This window comes from Megalobrama amblycephala, linkage group LG8, assembly GCF_018812025.1.
Source record: "Megalobrama amblycephala isolate DHTTF-2021 linkage group LG8, ASM1881202v1, whole genome shotgun sequence".
NCBI classification, from domain to species: domain Eukaryota; kingdom Metazoa; phylum Chordata; class Actinopteri; order Cypriniformes; family Xenocyprididae; genus Megalobrama; species Megalobrama amblycephala.
The window spans coordinates 30,038,101-30,058,463 of NC_063051.1; the positions used below are offsets into that span (position 1 = coordinate 30,038,101).

At 37.3% G+C, this 20,363-nt stretch overlaps 1 protein-coding gene across 1 annotated transcript in view; it reads left to right on the forward strand.

Annotated features, from left to right (window-relative positions):
- The first annotated feature begins 988 nt into the window (after window positions 1–988).
- The window catches only part of LOC125273266 (protein unc-80 homolog), a 53,419-nt gene continuing 34,044 nt past the window's right edge, over window positions 989–20,363 (forward strand). Inside the window, 16 exon segments of the mRNA XM_048198472.1 lie at window positions 989–1,067; window positions 1,490–1,638; window positions 4,615–4,778; window positions 4,865–5,073; window positions 7,935–8,041; window positions 9,916–10,063; window positions 10,495–10,667; window positions 12,233–12,445; window positions 12,570–12,705; window positions 12,790–12,923; window positions 13,232–13,412; window positions 13,495–13,707; window positions 16,289–16,389; window positions 16,475–16,675; window positions 18,531–18,638; window positions 18,759–18,897. Of these exon segments, the coding sequence (XP_048054429.1) occupies window positions 989–1,067; window positions 1,490–1,638; window positions 4,615–4,778; window positions 4,865–5,073; window positions 7,935–8,041; window positions 9,916–10,063; window positions 10,495–10,667; window positions 12,233–12,445; window positions 12,570–12,705; window positions 12,790–12,923; window positions 13,232–13,412; window positions 13,495–13,707; window positions 16,289–16,389; window positions 16,475–16,675; window positions 18,531–18,638; window positions 18,759–18,897 (2,455 nt within the window).

Genomic DNA, 20,363 nt, shown 5'->3' on the forward strand with positions numbered 1-20,363 from the left:
TTATAACGCGCGATTGCGACGTCACGTCGGACAATTCCGACTTTATAACGCGCGATTGCGACTTCACTTCGGACAATTCTGACTTTATAATGTGTGACTGCAACTTCACTTCGGACAATTCTGACTTTATAACGCGCGATTGCGACTTTATATCTCACAATTCTGAGGGGGAAAAAAAGTCAGAATTGTAAGATAAAAACTCGCAATTTCTTTTTATTTTTTTTCTGTGGCAGAAACAATGTGTAACAAGGACACTGTAAAATAAAGTGTTGGCGAAAATTTTAATTCGGTTTTAGAATGGACATGCCAGCATTGGCATTACAGTTCTATCACAATAAAGAAGTCTTCTATTGCTTTAAAAAGGCCATGTGCTACAAATGAGAAATTTGATGCAAATGTTACAAAATTATCTGGAAATACAGATCGTCTCTACATTTTTTTAATGTCATTCGTTTCTCGCTCCTTGGCCTCTTCTGTCTTCTGCCTTCATGTCTGCCAGTAATATGATCTTTCTTTCTTTCTTTCTTTCTTTCTTTCTTTCTTTCTTTCTTTCTTTCTTTCTTTCTTTCTTTCTTTCTTTCTTTCTTTCTTTCTTTCTTTCTTTCTTTCTTTCTTTCTTTCTTTCTTTCTTTCTTTCTTTCTTTCTTTCTTTCTTTCTTTCTTTCTTTCTTTCTTTCTGCCAGTCAAACTCCACTGTTTGTACCCCAAACCCTCATCACTCATCCTTTCAGCAGACTTGCCAAACATCATATTGACAGTGTCAATTCTTATTGTTTTTTGTATTTTCAATTTTATGGAATCAAAACAGCAAGACAAGCTGAATTTCGATTGATTTCTGGCAAGTTAGTGAACATGAGTGAATGTTATGAAAATGATATCCCTATGTTTCTTTTGCATCTGTGTGTGTGTGCGTCTGTGTGTGGGTGTGTTTCGGATCGAGTTGGTGTTTCCTGACTTACGAGTACATGTCTGTGCTGGCCTGACACCAATGTTGCCCACCATCTTTTCTCTTGCAGAATACGGCAGTGCAGGTGAGAGGTCCAGGAGGGCGAATAAAAGAAACTTCGGTAGATACACAATATCTAAATTTACTGCCAAAACTAGGCATTACACCCATTCCTGCACCCCTCACAATGTCCAGGGTGATGTTCTCGCCTGTAGTAGAGCTAAAAAGTGCATAGGCTTTACCAAATAAACAATCTAAAAACCGGCTTTATAGATCCAGCTAAACAAAACTCAACATTGCTGTGAAATCAGAGCATGACCTGATTGTTAGGTCTATCACTATCTCTCAGGCCGCAGTCACTTGCATGTATGCAAACCTTCAAAACCCGCAATCACTTTTTAGGTTTTCTTATGATTTTCCCCCTTTTCATCTTGTAAACATCAATGCTTCCTGCTTCCCTTATTGTTTGGCACTTATGGCTGAGCCTCAGTGATTTTGCCTAGACATGGCATCCAGGTCACAGTTTCTTGTTTGTCTTTGCAGACAAGGCTGGCTTCGGGAACAACTTCACCACTGGAGGAGATAAGTCTCTGGCCCAGAGCATGGAGACTGTGGTGGTGGGCTGCATGTTCAAGTCTCTCATCACGAGATGTGCCTCCACTACACATGAGCTTCACAGCTCTGAGAACCTGGTGAGAGTACTGCACTCATGAGCTGCCAAAACTGTGGTCTTGAGTTTATATTAGGTGATTAATAATTGGTTAATAATGATGTAGGTCATAATTTGAGGTCAACGATTATTCCACCAATCAGCTATCGATGCCAATTAATCAATATGGACGAAAAGATCTGTCACTACTTCTGTTACGTCGTGACTTAGCCACATTGTGGGATGTAAAGGTCGCAAACTGAGAAATAAAGTTGCGAGAAATAATGTCACAAATTGATAGAAATAGTGACAGTTGCGAGGAATAAAGTTGCATTGCAATATGTAGTCATTTAGTGCGTTGCTCTGAAACTCTATTGTAATTGCAAAAATTTCCAGGGATCAGCATTCTCCCCTAAAAGTGATCGGGCAGATCGTAAGTTGTAGAGTCTTGAAACTTTGAGGACTGGTAGTACTCGCACGCCGTCTACAAAGTCACCAAGACTCGCCTGACAGGGGGCACTACTGCGGTGATATGGCGTTATTTTACTGTCTAATGTCGAGAGCACATTATTGTGACGCGAGAGCATATCAATGTAATGCGCGAGCGCAAATCTGTCCGCTCGCGCGCGATATCCTTTGCTCTTGCGCAAATCTGTCCGCTCGCGCGCGGATTTCCTCTGCTCTCGCGCAAATGCTCTTAAATATACAGTGCTCTCTTATGAAATGCGTGTGGCGTCTCACGAATCTTTCCGTGCTCTTCCAGAAATTAATTTGCTTTTGGATTAAACGCTGTCAAAAGTTAAACAATCAGAAGAGACGACTGATCCATGAAAATGATACGTGGAATCTTATTGGCTGAGATTGAATTGCAAATTCTTTCTACAAAAATGATATTTCATTTCTTTACAATTTAATAATATTTAATAATATTAATCAGAAATAGAAGTTGTACAATATCGTTTGAAATTAATGAAGATATGATTCGTCCAGTGTTTTTAAATGAATTTCTTGAATTAATAATTCTGATCATCAAATACATTTTAACAGTCACTGGTCACCACCTACTGGCAGAACAGTGTAATAAGCTAAAATCAGTGTATATCGGTAGTGCAATAGTGTGTTGTTGAAAACGCTTTGTGAAGTTTATGACCACTGCTTTCAGCGGCAATGCAAAACCTGTTCGTAATTTCAAAAATAGACATAACCGAATCATTGTCATTTAGGAATAAGATCGTTTTATTTTGATTAATCATGCATACATACGAGCTTAAGTATTTTTGTATGTCATGTTTTATACCCGACCTCAAAAGAAATTGACTATGGTGGTATATGTGTAAGTATTAAGGGAATGATGATCTGACCTGATCTTGTTCCCCTAAAAGTGATCGGGCAGAGCGTAAGTTGTAGAGTCTTGAAACATTTGATAAATATTATGAAATATTCGAAAGAATTCCAGGCGCAGTTCACTCTCAGGATTCCACGTATCATTTACATGGATCAGTCGTCTCTTCTGATTGGTTGATAACTTTTGACAGCACACACCGTCTACAAAGTCACCAAGACTCGCCTGACAGGGGGCACTACTGAGGTGAAAGTATGAAATCGCTCCTAAACCATTAGGTATAGGCTCAAGTTTCTTATATCGTTGGAATCATTGGCTCAAGACAGACAAAATGCAGGCTTCACTCGTCATTCATCATCAGTACCCACAGCAGTGAAAAGTATGCATTTTTCGTGAATTTTGGATTTTTTGAAAAACCTACTTTGCAAACTAGTCCTAGGTTTTTGGCCTGATCAGAACCAAACCAGTGCAGCAGTGCAGTCTATAATTATCAAAAAACAGTAGAAATTTCGATTCACGGTCTCTAAGGGCCGCCAAAACATTCAAAGTGGGCGGAGCCACTTTTGCTAAAATGACTATAATTCGTGAACAGAATGAGATATTTTCACCAAACTTGGAGCACGTGTGTACGCACTCAATATTTGGTCACGTGAAAAAAATCACAGCGATTGACCACTTGGTGGTGCTATAACAGGAAAAAAACTTGAAAATGGCTATAATTCGTGAACAGAATGAGATATTTTCACCAAACTCGGCACACCATTGTAAGAGCTCAATCTGTGATCATGTGGTACAAAGTACATGGCGACTGGCCACTTGGTGGTGCTATAACAGGAAAAAAAACATGAAAATGTCTATAACTACTTCACTGTGACTCCGAACAAATTGCAAATTGGCATGCACTGTCTTTTTCCAAGGTGCCATGATTGTCTATGAGGACATTGGTGTATCTCAAAAAACATGGCCGCCATCGGCCAATGAAATTTGAGCAGCTATCAGACAAGGTTAACGGAGGCCGATCGGAACGAAGCTTGCTGGGCCTGTTTGACTCATGGCCCTAGAGACCTGTGAGAAATTCAAAAGAAATCGGCCACCTTTGCGTTTTTCACGTGCGTAAAGGATCTTGTATCACATGATTTTTTTTGCACACGCCCACAACATTCATATCAAATGGTAGAACTCCTCGTTCTGAGCAACTTTGCCTCTAGGACCGCTGCTGTCCATCGAATCATTCGTTAAATTTTGGAGATTATTTCAAAAACCATCTTTGCCGAGCTAGTCCTAGGTTTTTCGGCTCAACCTCGATTAACTGTTAAAAAGCTTTATAAACCATATATTTCCTCTGGTAAATTGCCCATGTTGGCTGTAATTGGTCTTTTCCATTTATGATGGAGATAGTTACAGGCTTGCTAATTAAAACATTATACCTTTTTACGCATGTGCTTAGATGTGTTCGAACCCCAATAATTGCTGCTCGCAGCTATATTTTAAAAAGTAATTGCAATTGTGAGGAAAAAGTTGCATTGTTAGATATAAAATATAAAGTCTCAATTACTTTCTAAACTTTCTTAGAAAGAAGAGTGAATATTTAAATCTATATTTTTATGTTCCATCTCTCTCTTTTCACACATTCACACTATGACTTTCTCTCCTCACATCTAAACGCTCTCAAATCAGGGTCTTTATTGTGACATACGTCAGCTGGTTCAGTTTATAAAGGAGTCTCATGGAAATGTCTTTCGGCGCGTGGCTCTCAGTGGCCTCCTGGACAGCGCAGAAAAACTTAATACTACTAAAAAAACAGACGAAAAGGAGGAAACCAAGCCATCTGCAGCAAAAAAGTACACACACACACAAATATAACACATTTCGTAATGCATAAATTAAGAATATACATGGATTGAGTGCATCTGTATCTGTGTGTCAGCGAGGAGCAGATTCCAGGAGCTCTTTTAGGAAGGAAAGACTTTTGGAGGAAGATGTTCAAATCTCAGAGTGCCGCCAGTGATACAAGCAGCCAATCAGAGCAGGACACGTCTGAGTGCACCACTGCCCACTCTGGTACCACCACAGACCGGCGTTCACGTTCACGATCCCGACGGATCTCACTGCGCAAGAAGCTCAAATTGCCCATAGGTATGTTTTTGTGTGAGAGAAGTTCTTTACAAACATGATATAGTTAAGCAATATCACTCGAGCAAGTGTTTTTTACTAGTTTCAGCCCGACGCAGTTATCGTTTTCACATCCAGCACCACGCTGTTTAAATGGCAAATGCACTCGTGCCCATCTGTTCGCCTATGGGAGTGCTGGTCTGAAAACGAGGTGTGTTCAGGTGCATTGTTGGCGTGTTGCTATTTTGAGGAACTGAAAACGACTGCACCATTGACCAAATGAACCTGGTCTAAATTCAATGACGCAGTATTTTTTAAAAATAAAAGGATTACAGTGTAAAAGATTATATTGTGTACATCTGCATGTCATAATGGATAGTCATTGCATTTATCAGAGTTGCTTATTTGCAGTAATGAAGAATTAAATTGGCTAATTATTTGACCAATCGTGGCAACACTAAACTGACTCGTCAGGTTGAGGGTGTCTATATTCCTCCATGTAAATAGCGAATCCAGCATGGTGCGAGCACTCCGGTCTTTTAAAGGGAATGGGAGATGAGACTCTGATTGGTTTATTGCACATTATGACCAAAACACACCCATGACACATTAAGAGACTAGGTATAACCCTTTTAGACCATGCAACTGGCGCGCTGACCATTTTTTCCGTCGTTAAACTATCAAAAGTGGATTCGGACACACCCTAAGTGCACCTGCGTCATGCACTTCAGACCATGTGTTTAGATCTTTAAAATAGGGCCTAATGACTTACTCATTTAGAGATTTACCACCACCTACTGGCAGTTTTAGTTTCTTATTTAGAGTATTATTTAATAAAAAAAACAAAAAACAAATCATATTCCATGTGAATAAAAAACCCATTAAAGTTATAGTTCACCTAAAAATGAAAAATTCTGTCAGCGTTTACTCACCCTCATTGCCGTTGAAGCCTAAAAGTTTGTTATAAATTCTATGTTGAATCAAATAAAATAGTTTTTTTTCTAAAGCTACTTTTTGAATGTCTATTTGATGCTTTTCTCATTTAACACAATAATGACTTTAAATTATCTTTTGGGAGAAATTGTCTAAGACAAATTTGATGTGCGATTAATTTGCAATTATTTAGATTACAAATTTGAATCGCTTGACATTTCTAAAATAAATAAATAAATAAATAAATAATATGTGTGTATAATACACACACACACACACACACACACATATACACATATATATAAGTCAAGTCAAATTTATTTATATAGCGCTTTTTACAATTGGTAATTGTTTCAAAGCAGCTTTACATATTAGAAGCACAGAAAAAAGAGAAGTGGTTAAAAATAAGCTGTACAAGCAAGCGTGGTAATATGTAACATATACAAGATGGTGCTACATTAAGCCAATGTCGGCTGACTCCCAGGGGTGGAAAAAACCCCCTAGGAGAAAAACCCAGCATGCTAACACTGGGAAAAAAGTCCTAGGAGGGAAAAAACCCCTTGGAAGATATATATAATATATGTAAATGGATATGGAGATCAAAATCTGAATTATACATTTTTATTATAGAGATTAAAAATAGATTATATATAAATATATGTAAGCGGATACGGAGATTTAAAAATCTGAATTATAGATGCAGCCAGAACTGGATCTGTAGGCCCATTGTCTCCTGGGCTACGTTGTAGTCAGGTCCAGACACAGGTTCTCCATCTGATCTGGATACGGCCTGGATCCAGCACCCGGCAAACCTCAGGATAAGCAGAGAGATTGATATTAGCGTAGATGCCATTCTTATTCTGATGTACAGGTATATCTAGTGTTATAGGAAATGTTCTCGGTTCCGGCCGACCTAATTATTGCAGCGTAACAATCCTTTAACGGATTTGAAAAAATGTTAATGTATTGATAATGTGTTATGTGTATGCAAGAGCAAAGATATGTGTTTTTAGTCTAGATTTAAACTGACAGAGTGTGTCTGCTTCCCGAACAATGCTAGGAAGATTGTTCCATAGAGTATACTTTCTGTATACTCAGCCCATTTAGTCCAAACAAAAATTTTTTCTATCCGAATCATCAGTCAAGAAAATAATATTTTTCTATTTTTCTGAATTGCAAAACCATGATCTTATACCAAATATGCATGGTTGGGTGAATACACATTGAAAATTCTAATTTCCATGATTTTCGTTTAATTCAAAGGGGTAGTTCAAAAATGAAAACTCTGTGATCATTTACTCACCCTCATGTCATTTTAAACCACATGTTGTTTCATTCATCTTCGAAACACAAATGAAGATTTATGTTAATGTGAATGCTGTACATAGGTAAGTTTGTAAAAAATTTGAAAAATTAACTTCTAATATGAGAGTATGTGAAGTTGATATTAGAACTTTTTTAAAAAAATAAACCGAATTTTATAAAGAGTTTTCAGTTCTGATTGGTTCTGTGGTGTGGTATGGATCTGAATTTAATGAAAAGTCATTCATATCTCTGTTCTTTCCTTTTTGTCACCAGCATGCCATAGGAAAGTTCGCCATCCACTCACTGTCTCCATGTTACGTATGTGTGTTGTGTTATAGTTATGCAGCCTCATCTTACAGTGTCATTATGGAAGCTTTAGTTTGAAAAAAAAAAAAAAAAAAATGCATTCAAGTTTTATTTATTTTTTAGACTTTTATGTATTGCTGTGAGAGTTTGTGTTGTTTGTCTATTTTTGTGTATATGCTGTATGAGCCGGAGCACCAGCATGAAATCTTCCCTCTTACATTCCTTTTGGCTTGTTTGCACTTCCATTTAAAGGGTACCAGAGTTCAAACATGACTAGGTCTCTGATTTACCATAGCGTTAAATTAACCTTTTTTTATGTAACTATTGAACCTGTGGAACAGGTAACTGGCTGAAACGCTCCTCTCTGTCTGGACTGGCTGATGGGGTGGAGGACCTGCTGGACATCAGCTCAGTGGACAGACTGTCCTTTATCAGACAGAGCTCCAAGGTTAGGACTATGTAGTAAGGTTAAGAGGGTCAATGACAAATAAGAGTGTCCATAATAATACAAATCTGCAAAGTTCTTAGAAATGCATCCATGTTCGTTTCATATGGATTTATTCCATTTTCAAGAAGAGATTACATTTAGGGCCAGATTTACTAAACGGGGCAAATTAGTGTGAGTGCAATTTCACAAATGCGCCAATGGGAGTGGCAAGTTTTGCACCTGATCTACTGCTGATGCGCAAGTTAAAGAACACAGACGCAGTCAAATTATTTACATAATGACCAACGCAATCTACCAAGAGCAGCGCAAATTAGCATTGGGTCAATATAAGAAGAGCTGATGCTCAACACGTGCGAGTCGACACAGGCGCAACTTGTTACGTGATATAAACGGATAGATGTTATTCCAAAGAAATTAATACGAGTGGAAAATATTTTCTCCCTTCTACCTCCTAGCAACAATTGCAGCCATGCCACAAAATGGGTGAAGACATGCTTTTTTTGGGGTGTTAAATAATTGTGCAAATACCAGTAAATTGACTAGCGCAAACCTTAGTAAATCATGATTCATTTAAATACTCTCCAGCTGAAAGGAAAACTCCTACAAATGCATATGCAATAAGGTCAGCCACAAAAATGCTTTTTCAGCGCTAATTTTGTACTGCGTGTCTTTAGTGAATCCCGACAGTAGTTTTTTAATGGCAAAAGAGGGTTTGCGCTGGCGAAAGCTGTTAGTAAATCTGGCCCTTAATGACTCTAAAATGTCATGTGGTGTTACCATCAAGTAAAAAGTAATAAAATACTTTCCTTATACTTTGAATACATGTTAGTGTACTCTCTCATTGCTCATTATTTAATCATTATATTCAAACAAGATTTCAAATTTATATTTTCAAGGTAAAAATTATATTTTACAAAATATATGAATTGTTAGTTGTATCACCTTGACACAGGGTTATTATTAACTAAATACAATTTCATTTCTTGAAATATAATAAACTCAGATTCATGTATTTCTTTGTCAACATTATCAACGCCAAAATGAATCTGCAGCAGTCAGGTGGTACAAGTAAGATCTCTGTAATTTGTTTGCATTGATTGTTATTGTAATGTTATGTGCTTTGAGACATGAAGTAATTTCTCATGCTTTCAAAGCTAGCTTGATATTGCTAGCCTCTCCGAAATTGCTTACCCTACCTTTAACTGAAATCAAATAAAAAAACTTTTTTTAAATTTTATTTCAGCTAGTAATTACATTTCTCATTTTTGTTTAGTTTAAGTTGGAGTAATAAAATAACCAAAACTGAAAAATAAAATGTAATAAAAACAAAATTACTAAAAATTTAAATAAAATTAAAGTGAAAACAGAAAATATAAAAATAAAAATCTTATAAAAATATTAACTTTATTTTAATTTTAACTTTATGCCCCTCATGTAAAAAAAAAATAAAAATAAATAGAAGATGATTATTCCAGCCACTGTATGAATGAATTGCATTTTTGAATAAATTATTAGATTGAGACAAAAGAGAGTTGACCTGATTTTTTTTTTAATGATTTATACTTAATTGGATTTTCTTATTCTACAAACAAACAATAATGTAAAACACATATATTACACACAAAGGCACACAAAAAAACAAAAAATGGATTAATACTAATATTGCATAGACATGTAAACACAAGGAGGGGGAAGGAGGTTATTAATTTTTAGATCCCACTGGAAATTATGCCATCGTTACTGTGATCATTAGTGCAATCATTTTTCTGCCTCACCTAATTTCTTTCTTGGGAATAAAGCTGAACCTCTTCATGGAAGATATATAGACTTATTAGACCTCATGTCCTTGATCCAAGTCTTTCCTGTACATTCAGGTCAAGTTCACCAGTGCAGTGAAGCTGTCAGAGGGTAACGCTGTTGAATATGGGCGAGAGGAAGAGGAGAATTTCTTCAAGCGGCTCGGTAAATGGCGGTCTGGTCGGAGGAACCCTTCCAAGATTCACCACACAGAAGAGAAAGATGGTAGAATCCTCGGGGGCCTTCCCCCACCCTCGCCCACAATTCGCTCTGTTTGTTTGTGTGCGTGTGCCGTACTTGATGTGTCTTGTGCTTCTGGTACACCATCTTCCATGCCAGCTGTCTGTGTGTTTGTCCATCTTTGTCAGAACCATCTGCTGGAAGAGGAACTGTGGTTCTCTGACCTATGACCAGGCACCATGACCCGCCACAGCTTTGTCAAAGTTGTCGTGAACCTTCAGCTCTCCAAGTTAATAGTTATTAGATATTTTTTGGGGAAATTCACAAGTCCGTGGTTTGTAGATGTTGTAGTGACAAAAACAGACTTGCATGTTCATTCAGTATCACCAGATGCATATTTCACCAGCTGTTAAAACCTGTTCATGCAGAAATTATACCCTCCTTTTACTAAAAAACTTTTCTGTACCACCGACAAGGTTGCCACGGATTCCAGGAGCGCTTGGCTGCCAGTCAGGAGGCCATAAAGAATAAGAACATTGTGAATCTAGGTGCAATCAGACAGGGCATGAAGAGGTTTCAGTTCCTGTTGAACTGCTGTGAGCCGGGAACCATACCAGATGCTTCGATTTTAGCTGCGGCGCTGGACCTGGTCAGTTCGGATTCTTCTGTTTATATACAAAATGGTGTCACATTACTTTTGAAGCATATCTGCTGGACTAAAGAAACTTGAAACCTGTTATTTTCTGAAATGCATTTTCAGATCTTTATATTATGTTTCTGGGGGTTAACTTATGAAGCTTTTAAATTGAGATCAGCATTTGGATTTTTAGGGGTTCAAGCGCGTAGTTTGGTTGTAATTGTTAAAATTTCCAGCATTCTCCCTTAAAAGTGATCAAGCAGACCAAATCATAAGTCGTAGAGACTTGAAACTTTGAGGGAAACTTTTTCGGGCATTTTGGATTTTTTGAAAAACCTACTTTTGTGAACTAGTCCTAGGTTTTTGGCCCAATCGTGACCAAACCAGTGCAGCAAGATCCTCTGGAATCTGATTGTCAATAATTATCAAAAAAAGTTGAAATTTCGCTTCATAGCCCCTAATGGCCGCCAAAACGTTCAAAGTAGGTGGAACCGCTTTTGGTAAAATGGCTATAACTTGTGAACAGAATGAGACATTTTCACCAAACTTGGCCACCTATGTAAGAGCTCATTCTGTGGTCACGTGCAAAAGGACATGGCGACTGGCCACTTGGTGGCACTATAACAGGAAAAAAAACATGAAAATGGCTATAACTACTTAACCGTTAGTCCAATTTACTTGAAAATTGGCATGCAGTGTCTTTGTCCAAGATGCCATGATTGTCTATGAGGACATTGCTGTATCTCAAAAAACATGTCTGCCATCGGCCAATGAAGCACCTATTAGACAAGGTTAATGAAGGCCGATTGGAAGGAAACTCAGTAGGCATGTTTGACTCACGGCCCTAGAAGTCTGCGAGAATTTTGAAAGAAATCTTACGCCTCTGTAATCACATGGTGTTTCACACATATACACAATATTCATATAATTCGATAGATCTCTTCATACTGAACAACTTTGCCTCAAGAACCACTGCTGTCAATCAAATCGTTCATTAAATATTCACGATTATGTCAAAAAACTATTTTTGCAAACTAGTCCTAGGTTTTTCACTCAACCTGAATAAAACCAATCCAGTACAATTCTGTGGACTTTCCAGATCAATAATTGTCAAAGAAAAAAGTTGAACTATCCTTTGGATAGCTATAACAGGGTAATTTAGAAAATGGGCATGGCCAAGGCCATGCAAAAGCCTATAACTCCTAAACGAAAACTTGGAACTTCACGGAAATTGGTGCACACGTGCGACATATGATTCTAAACAAGCTTGCAAACTTTTATGGAGATCTGACCATAGATGGCGCTATAACTGTTAAAAAGCATTTAAAAAAAAACATGTATATGCTTAGTAAATTGCCTGTATTGGCTGTAAATGGTCGTTTCCATCTATGATCTAAGTGGTTAAATGCTTGCAAAATAAAACATAATACCTTTTTACTCATGTGCTCAAAGGCCTTAAAGCGCTTGAATCCCAATAATTGCTGCTCACAGCTATATATATAATATCTATATATATATATTAGAGAAAATAAGGAACTGAATATTGTCTTGTTGAATTTGATAAATGTCTTTGCCAGGAAGCTCCTGTGGTGGCAAGGGCCTCGCTTTTCCTGGAGTGTGCCCGTTTTGTGCATCGCTGTAATCGTGGTAACTGGCCAGAGTGGATGAAAGGTCACCATGTGAACATCACTAAGAGAGGGCTGTCCAGAGGACGATCGCCTGTAGCAGGAAACAAACGGAACACGAAGCTCCAGTGGAACGCAGCCAAACAGTTTTACCAGTGGGGAGATGTGAGTCACACGATTAGGCTGACAGATATGCAGATTTTGTCTTTCCTGCAGAAAACCTTCTTATATAATTTTTGAGATTCATTTGTGGTATTTGGCTGCATCTAATATATGTATCCTCAAAAAGGCAATAGGCACTCGGCTGAGTGAAATTTGCCACTCGGACAGTGAGAGTCCAGCCAACATCTTGGGTTTTATCTACGATGAAGAGAGCAAGAGGCGAGCGAAAAAGGAGGATGAGGAGGAAGATTATCTGGATGACAGTAAGAGTGAAAATGACATCAAACAGACGATGTTCAAAACCAATACAATGCTAGCTAATGGTTTTTGTATGATTCTTTCAACAGACACAGTCAACCCTACAAAGTGTGGCTGCCCTTTTGCTCTGAAGATGGCTGCTTGTCAGCTGCTTCTGGAGATCACCACTTTCCTGCGAGAGACTTTTCCCTGTCTCCCCAGACCCCGAACAGAGCCCCTTGTGGTCAGTTTTGGTATTGTTTTCCTCTGACCAGATTGATTCATGTGACTTGATTAACCCTTTGGGCTTCTTCGGTCAAAAATGACTGAAAAATGTATGTTTTGAATGTTTTTTTGCTTTATCAGAATGGGATGACAGTTGGTGACTTTTGTCGCATTAGCGATGTGAACATGCAAAAAAAATCATGGACATATGTTAAAGGGGCAAAAAAAAAGTCAAAAATGACCAACATAGGAAATATGTTGTCAGAAGTCAGAAGTAAGCAGATCTTACATTGCACAAAAAACAGACTTGTCTTTTGGCTCCCATAGGATTTAGAGAGCTGCCGCTTGCGTCTGGACCCTGATCTAGGCCGTCACCGCTATGAGAGGAAGATCAGCTTTGCAGGAATCCTGGATGATGAAGACGGACACGATTCTTTGAACAGCAGCAGCCACACCCTCAAGTCTGACACTGGCTGTGAGGAGAAGAAATCATCACAAGAGCCGCTGGGTAAAATGAAAGGGGAATAACTGTCTGCATGTACATGTTTGATAGATTTATCATTTCATTTTGTCTCGTTTCCTCTCCACAGCTCCCATTAGGAAGATCCGTATTGGTGGCTCTCGTTTGCTACAGATTAAAGGAGCAAGGAGTTTCAGAGTAAAGAAAGGAGGCTCTTTGTCTTCTATCCGCCGAGCAGGGAGTCTGAAGAGCACTAAGATGTCCAGACAGGACTCTGAGTCTGAGAATGATGTGGATTCGGAGCGGCTGCTCTCCCAGAGCAGGGATACTGTCACTGATATAGGTCAGACGATGCTGCTTCAGTTATTTTGGTGTTAAATTTGTAAATGTTGTTATTAGGGAGTTGGTTAAAGCAGAATACCTTGTTTTGAAAGATGTTAATAATAAATTTAACTGAATAATAGAAATCTATTTGTCAGGCTGATCCAATAAACACAAAGGTAATGTTTTTAATAAACATCTAATCATATCACATACATATTATGACATAATGGTCAGTTTGTAAAGCTAATATGACTAAAGTGTGAACTTTTTATAAATGAAAATACTCAAGGTGTGTAAAAGGAGTTTAAATTGGATGGCTATTTTGTAGTCCTTTTATTTAAATTTTATTTTTTAGTTTATTTTAAATGTTTATGCTGCTGTTTTAAACCTGTAAAGAAAATCAGCCTGTTGTGCCATGTTATATGTTTGATTCAAGCTAAACCTTTTTTTACCAAATTTGTTTTAGATTTATTAGCTTGATTTACATAAAAGGTCACAATAAAAATAAAATAATAGTCATATATGGAAACTACAGTATATACGGAGATCAGATACTTCTAAAAATACTATACAAATTTGCTTAAGCAGATAATGGCTTTCCTGCACATCATTAGTAGTTATGCAGTAAAGAAAAAATTGACAACACGTTAAGAACTTAAAGGGATAGTTCACCCAAAAATTATCCCATGATTTACTCACTCTCAAGCCATCCTTGGTGTATATGACTATCTTCTTTCAAATAAAAACATTTGGAGATATATTTAGAAATATTCTGGCTCTTCCAAGCTTTATAATGGTAGTGAATGGGGGGCGAGATTTTGAAGCCCAAAAAAGTGCATCCATCCATCATAAAAATAATCCATACGGCTCCAGGGGGTTAATAAAGGCCTTCTGAAGCGAAGCGATGGGTTTTTGTAAGAAAAAATATCCATATTTAAAGGTGCCCTAGAATCAAAAATTGAATTTACCTCGGCAGAGTTGAATAACAAGAGTTCAGTACATGGAAATGACATACAGTGAGTCTCAAACTCCATTGTTTCCTCCTCCTTATATAAATCTCATTTGTTTAAAAGACCTTCTGAAGAACAGGCAAATCTCAACATAACACCGACTGTTACGTAAGCAGTCGGGATCATTAATATGTACACCCCCAATATTTGCATATGCCAGCCCATGTTCAAGGCATTACACAAGCCAGTATTAAAGTCTGGATCTGTGCACAGCTGAATCATCAGACTAGGTAAGCAAGCAAGAACAATAGCGAAAAATGTCAGATGGAGCAATAATAACTGACATGATCCATGATAACATGATATTTTTAGTGATATTTGTAAATTGTCTTTCTAAATGTTTTGTTAGCATGTTGCTAATGTACTGTTAAATGTGGTTAAAGTTACCATCGTTTCTTACTGTATTCACGGAGACAAGAGAGCCGTCGCTATTTTCATTTTTAAACACTTGCAGTCTGTATAATTCATAAACACAACTTCATTCTTTATAAATCTCTCCAACAGTGTGTAATGTTAGCTTTAGCCACAGAGCATATAGCCTCAAACTCATACAGAATCAAATGTAAACATCCAAATAAATACTATACTCACAGGAATCGATGCATGCATGCAGCATGAATGACGAACATCTTGTAAAGATCCATTTGAGGGTTATATTAGCTGTGAACTTTATAAATGCACTGTATTATAGTCGAGAGCTCAGGAGGGCAGGGAGCGAGAGATTTAAAGGGGCCGCAGCCTGAATCGGTGCATAGTTAATGATGCCCCAAAATAGGCAGTTAAAAAAATTAATTAAAAAAAAATCTATGGGGTATGTTGAGCTGAAACTTCACAGACACATTCAGGTGACACCTTAGACTTATATTACATCTTTTGAAAAGACCTTCTATGGCACCTTTAAAACTTTATAAACTAAAATAACAAGCTTCTGGCAGACGACCGTATGCATACTCCGCAAGTCGACTTGCGCCACAAGAGTAACCTGTGACACGATGAATGACGCAGGATGTAGGAGCATCGTAAGATTAGACGCCTCTCACAGTTCAAACAAATAGGGCTGTGTAACAAACTCAAGCTCCTCTTCTCTTAAATCCTCTGACATTTCTCTTTAAAATTTCTCGTTTCAGACTTCTAATTCGTGACCAGTGTTTTGTTTTGCTCTGTCCTCTGCGCTTCTGCGTTCATAATTGCATCATGCGTCGGGTCAAGAGGTCACTCTTCCGCTGCAAATCGATGTGTATGGCCGTCTGCTGGAAGCTAGTTATTATAGTTAATAAAGTTTTAAATATATTTTTCTTACAAAAACCCATCAATTCACTTCAGAAGGCCTTTATTAACTCCCTGGAGCCGTATGGATTATTTTTATGATGGATGAATGCGTTTTTTTGGGGCTTCAAAATCTCGCCCCCCATTCACTCTCATTATAAAGCTTGGAAGAGCCAGGATATTTTTAAATATATCTCTGATTGTGTTCATCTGAAAGAAGATAGTCATATACACCTAGGATGGCTTGAGGGTGAGTAAATCATTTTTGGGCGAACTATCCCTTTAATTTCATTAGTAAAATTTGTGTACGTGTTATCTGTTTAGGAAGTCCGTGGAGTGCTAGCGAGCCAAGCATTGAACCTGAAGGTCCTGGCAGCACAGGGGGTGTGGAGGACAACTACCATCGCAATATGTCATGGCTGCATGTAAGTGCCATCACTTTGACTTTTCCCTGTGTGAATTAACTGTGCGTGATATTTGTTCCTTACACTTCTCTTCCTCAATTTCCAGATTATGATTCTGCTGTGCAACCAGCAGAGTTTCATCTGCACTCATGTGGATTTCTGCCACCCCCGCTGCTATCAGCACCACAGCCGTTCCTGCGCTCGGCTCGTTCGCGCCATCAAACTTCTGTACGGCGAGACGGTGGACAGCCTGAAAGAGAACAGTGCCACCGGCAATATCAGCGGCCGTGCCAAGAAGAGCAAAGAGGTGGTTAAAAATATTCAGTGCAAGTAGAAACATGTCGCTGGTTTCAGCACAAAGGAAGATAATCAGGATCTTGTTGTAGCAGCTTCTTTATTCCAACAAACTCAGAACAGAACAACCAACTTAACACTGACGAGGACAGACAGAGAACTGAGATGAATCTAACTAACTCACTTTAGTTAGATTCATTGAATAAAATGTGAGTTTTAACAAGTGTGCTGAAATCATTGATCTCGATCCTGCTCTGACTGACAGCTTCAGTGATTATAAAGACAGAGCGATGATCGCTTTCTGTGTCATTCATTCACAAGAAAAGTTATTGTTTTTCATGAGATTTTGAGAGTACTTCATACTTCACCTTGACAAAATGTATTTTTAAACCTAGTGATTTTATAATCTTTAATATTTATTCAAAAGCGAAACTGAGTGAAAAACTATTTCAGGAAATGCCTAATATGAGCCAATAAATGGTCCTCTGCCGCCATCTGCTGGTTATAGTGGTAATTAATGTCTTTTTATTTTTAAATTAAAGTGTTTTCTATCAAATCTTGGATTTCCTACATCTTGAAACGTTCAGTTTTACAAATGTAGACAATCTCAGAAGGACGAACCAATAATGTTGTTGGTCATCACTTTAAAAATAACATTTGAAGTGCTGGAAAAATGTTGCGTACGTGTCTAATTAGATTAGTGCGTTTCTTATTCAAACGTTCGCAGTAGCTTCGTCTTTATTGCAATCAATAAAACTGGTTTATTGGCAAATTAGTTAAGTGTGATAACTGCATTAATATATAAACACAACATTAAAAAGTCAATCATTGATGGTTTTGTGTCGATGTAAAGTGAGTACAGAATGACAGCTAACAGTTCACCGGAAATGCCCAAACTGGCTTGATGAAAATACCATGATGATACCAGGAAGTAACCGTGGATATGGTCAATTCCTCAAAACTCTAAACACGCTCAAGTGTGTTACATGCTTTTTTCTGAATCAATTTACATGCAACAACTAAGTGACACTGGCAGAGTGGATCCTCATTTTCACATTAAAGAAAAAGTAAGCAGTTTGGAAATGAAAATGGCAAAAAATTCAAGATATGGATGCAAAAATGCCCCTTGTTTTTTTACATTTATAACATACAGTATTGTTAAGCAGTTTCACATGTGTGCTGTTTTTCCCGATTTGTGATTTAAGTGCATTTTAGCCACAATATTGTTTTAATAGTTCTAAACAAAGACACAATAGAATTCAGTTTCTGAATAAATCCATGTTTTGAATGAATCGGTTGAGCAACTGATTCAATGACTCATTCACTTGCTTTGTTGCTGAATGAATCAGTCCTTTCGATAGAACTAAATTGGATTGATTCAGTAGCTATGTTTCCATCCACCTATTTTTATGCTCATTTTGGGATATTGCATAAAAAACGCTGGATGGAAACGCCAAGATGCTCATAAATTCTAAAAACACGCTTAAAAAACTTAAACTCTGAGGCTCAAATAATTTATTATATATGAACATTATTAGATTCAGTGGATTTTATTGCAGAAACTTCCATTTTTCTTAGTGACATTTAGTGCCAGTGTATCAGGAAGTGATGTTTTTGTTCTCTTTGACTCGCTGGATGGAAACACTGCTTTATTTGCAAATGTTTTATGCGATATTCAAAATTTGCACGTAAGTTAAATACGCAACTTTGGATGGAAACGTAGCTAATGTCTCGCTCATTAAGTAAATATATTCATTCCACCCAAGTAAATACAATCCAAGAGCTTTAGTCCTGTAGAGTGTGTGTTGTCTAAATGAGCCCTTCCTCAGCTTGCCCAAGTACAGTATATAATTGTTTTTTTGTTTCAGTGTTCAGATAAATCCTGCCTCCGGACCCCTTCCATGAAAAGACGCCCCACTGACAACAGCGCTGAGGGGAAAAAAGACACTGGCATGCTAAAATACATCCGCAACCAGGTCTCTCCTTTCTGTCCACTACAGACAGAACGTCACTGGTGTACAAGCTATTGCTATTGTTACAAATACATAAAGACTGTGAGTTAGTTGTGTTAAGTATGCGATGCTCTACTCTTTTAGGTGATGAGCCTGTCTCCAGCCCCTCTGTCCTTGCTCATAAAAGCCGCCCCTATCCTGACTGAGGACATGTACGGAGACATTCTGCCTGCAGCGTGGGAGCTCCTGCTGAGTGTGGATGAACATATGGCTGCAGCTGCAGGTCTGTCTGGATAACATGTTCCTCCCGTGCCGGGCAATCGACTCAGGGTCATTAGTTAGTTAGACTTTGAAATGCAGTTCTTTTTTTTCTTTTTTTTTGGATAACTGTTTTATAGCACATTTTATAGCAATGGGATTTTATTCCTATTTAAGGCATTGCAGAACTATATTTTTATTTTATAATGTTGATGATCATTGCTCTGTTCCAAACCCTAGTGGGCAGTCATCTACACTGTGTGTATTTTAGGTACTTTTAAAGTCACCATGAAATCAAAATTAACAATTTTTATTTATTTATTTATTTATTTATTTATTTATTTGAATATTGAAATATTTATTATAAATAATTCATCCATGCACATCATTATTAGTGTGTGTGTGTATATATATATATATATAATTTCATGTCCCTTCATAATATTTAATTACTTATGTCAATCAATTAAAAAAATAACACATTAATAAAATGTTTTTCTGGCTTTTTAATATTTTTATATTGTAATAATTTCACAGTTACTCTCCAAATTAATGTAGAAACAACTTAAAGACAGTATATTTTAAATATTTGTTTAATGGCATCTTTTTATGAATGAAGGTCAGATTCACTGATCCTGCTACTGATGAATCTATGAAACTGATTTTTTTTATTTTTTTATTAATGAATTAGACATTCAACATTACAGTATAAATGAAAGCATCTATTTCTACATTTATTAGGCTTTAAAAAAATAACAACTTTTAATTAAAGTGAACTTAAAACAATCTTCGCATAAACCAATCATAATAAATGTCATATTTACCTGTCTAACAGATAGGAAATATACAGAAATTGAATAAAGTTATCAAACACTTTACAGTCTTCACTGCATAAACTATAAATGTAATCTATATCTATATTAAAGCTACAATTTTGTCTGTTCTCTTTCTTCTTTGATGAACATTAATGTCAGACATCATCACAGCAACTGGTTTATTAGGCTGCTGTCACTTTAAGAGCTGCCGCTGCCGAACATGACGTGAATCTCATTTTCTCACAACTCTTTAAGTTCATTTAAGATGTTATTTAACTCATTTATGACTGCTCTTATGAGGATACTCCACAAAACGGGCATTTTGGCATAATTCTGTGTTATTGTTTGTTCAAGCGTGAAAGAACTCGATACTGGCGCGCGTCTTTCTGTCACACGAGTCGTGTGTGTGTCACATGACACATTCACAGACAGCATGTTCTCATTTGTCTTGTGGCGCTTGAATGGTTTAAAAGCATTTGCATGAATAAGAGCGTGATCATATAATGCAAGGCTAGCCAAATTATAACGAAAAATGGATGCTGCGTTAAATATTTTTAATGCATTAAACTGAAAAAAATTATTAACATGCTAATTTTGACAGCCCTATATTTAATCAAAATAAATTCCCCTCCATCTTGCAATGACATCCCTTCACTTCTTTGATGACGTATTTAAT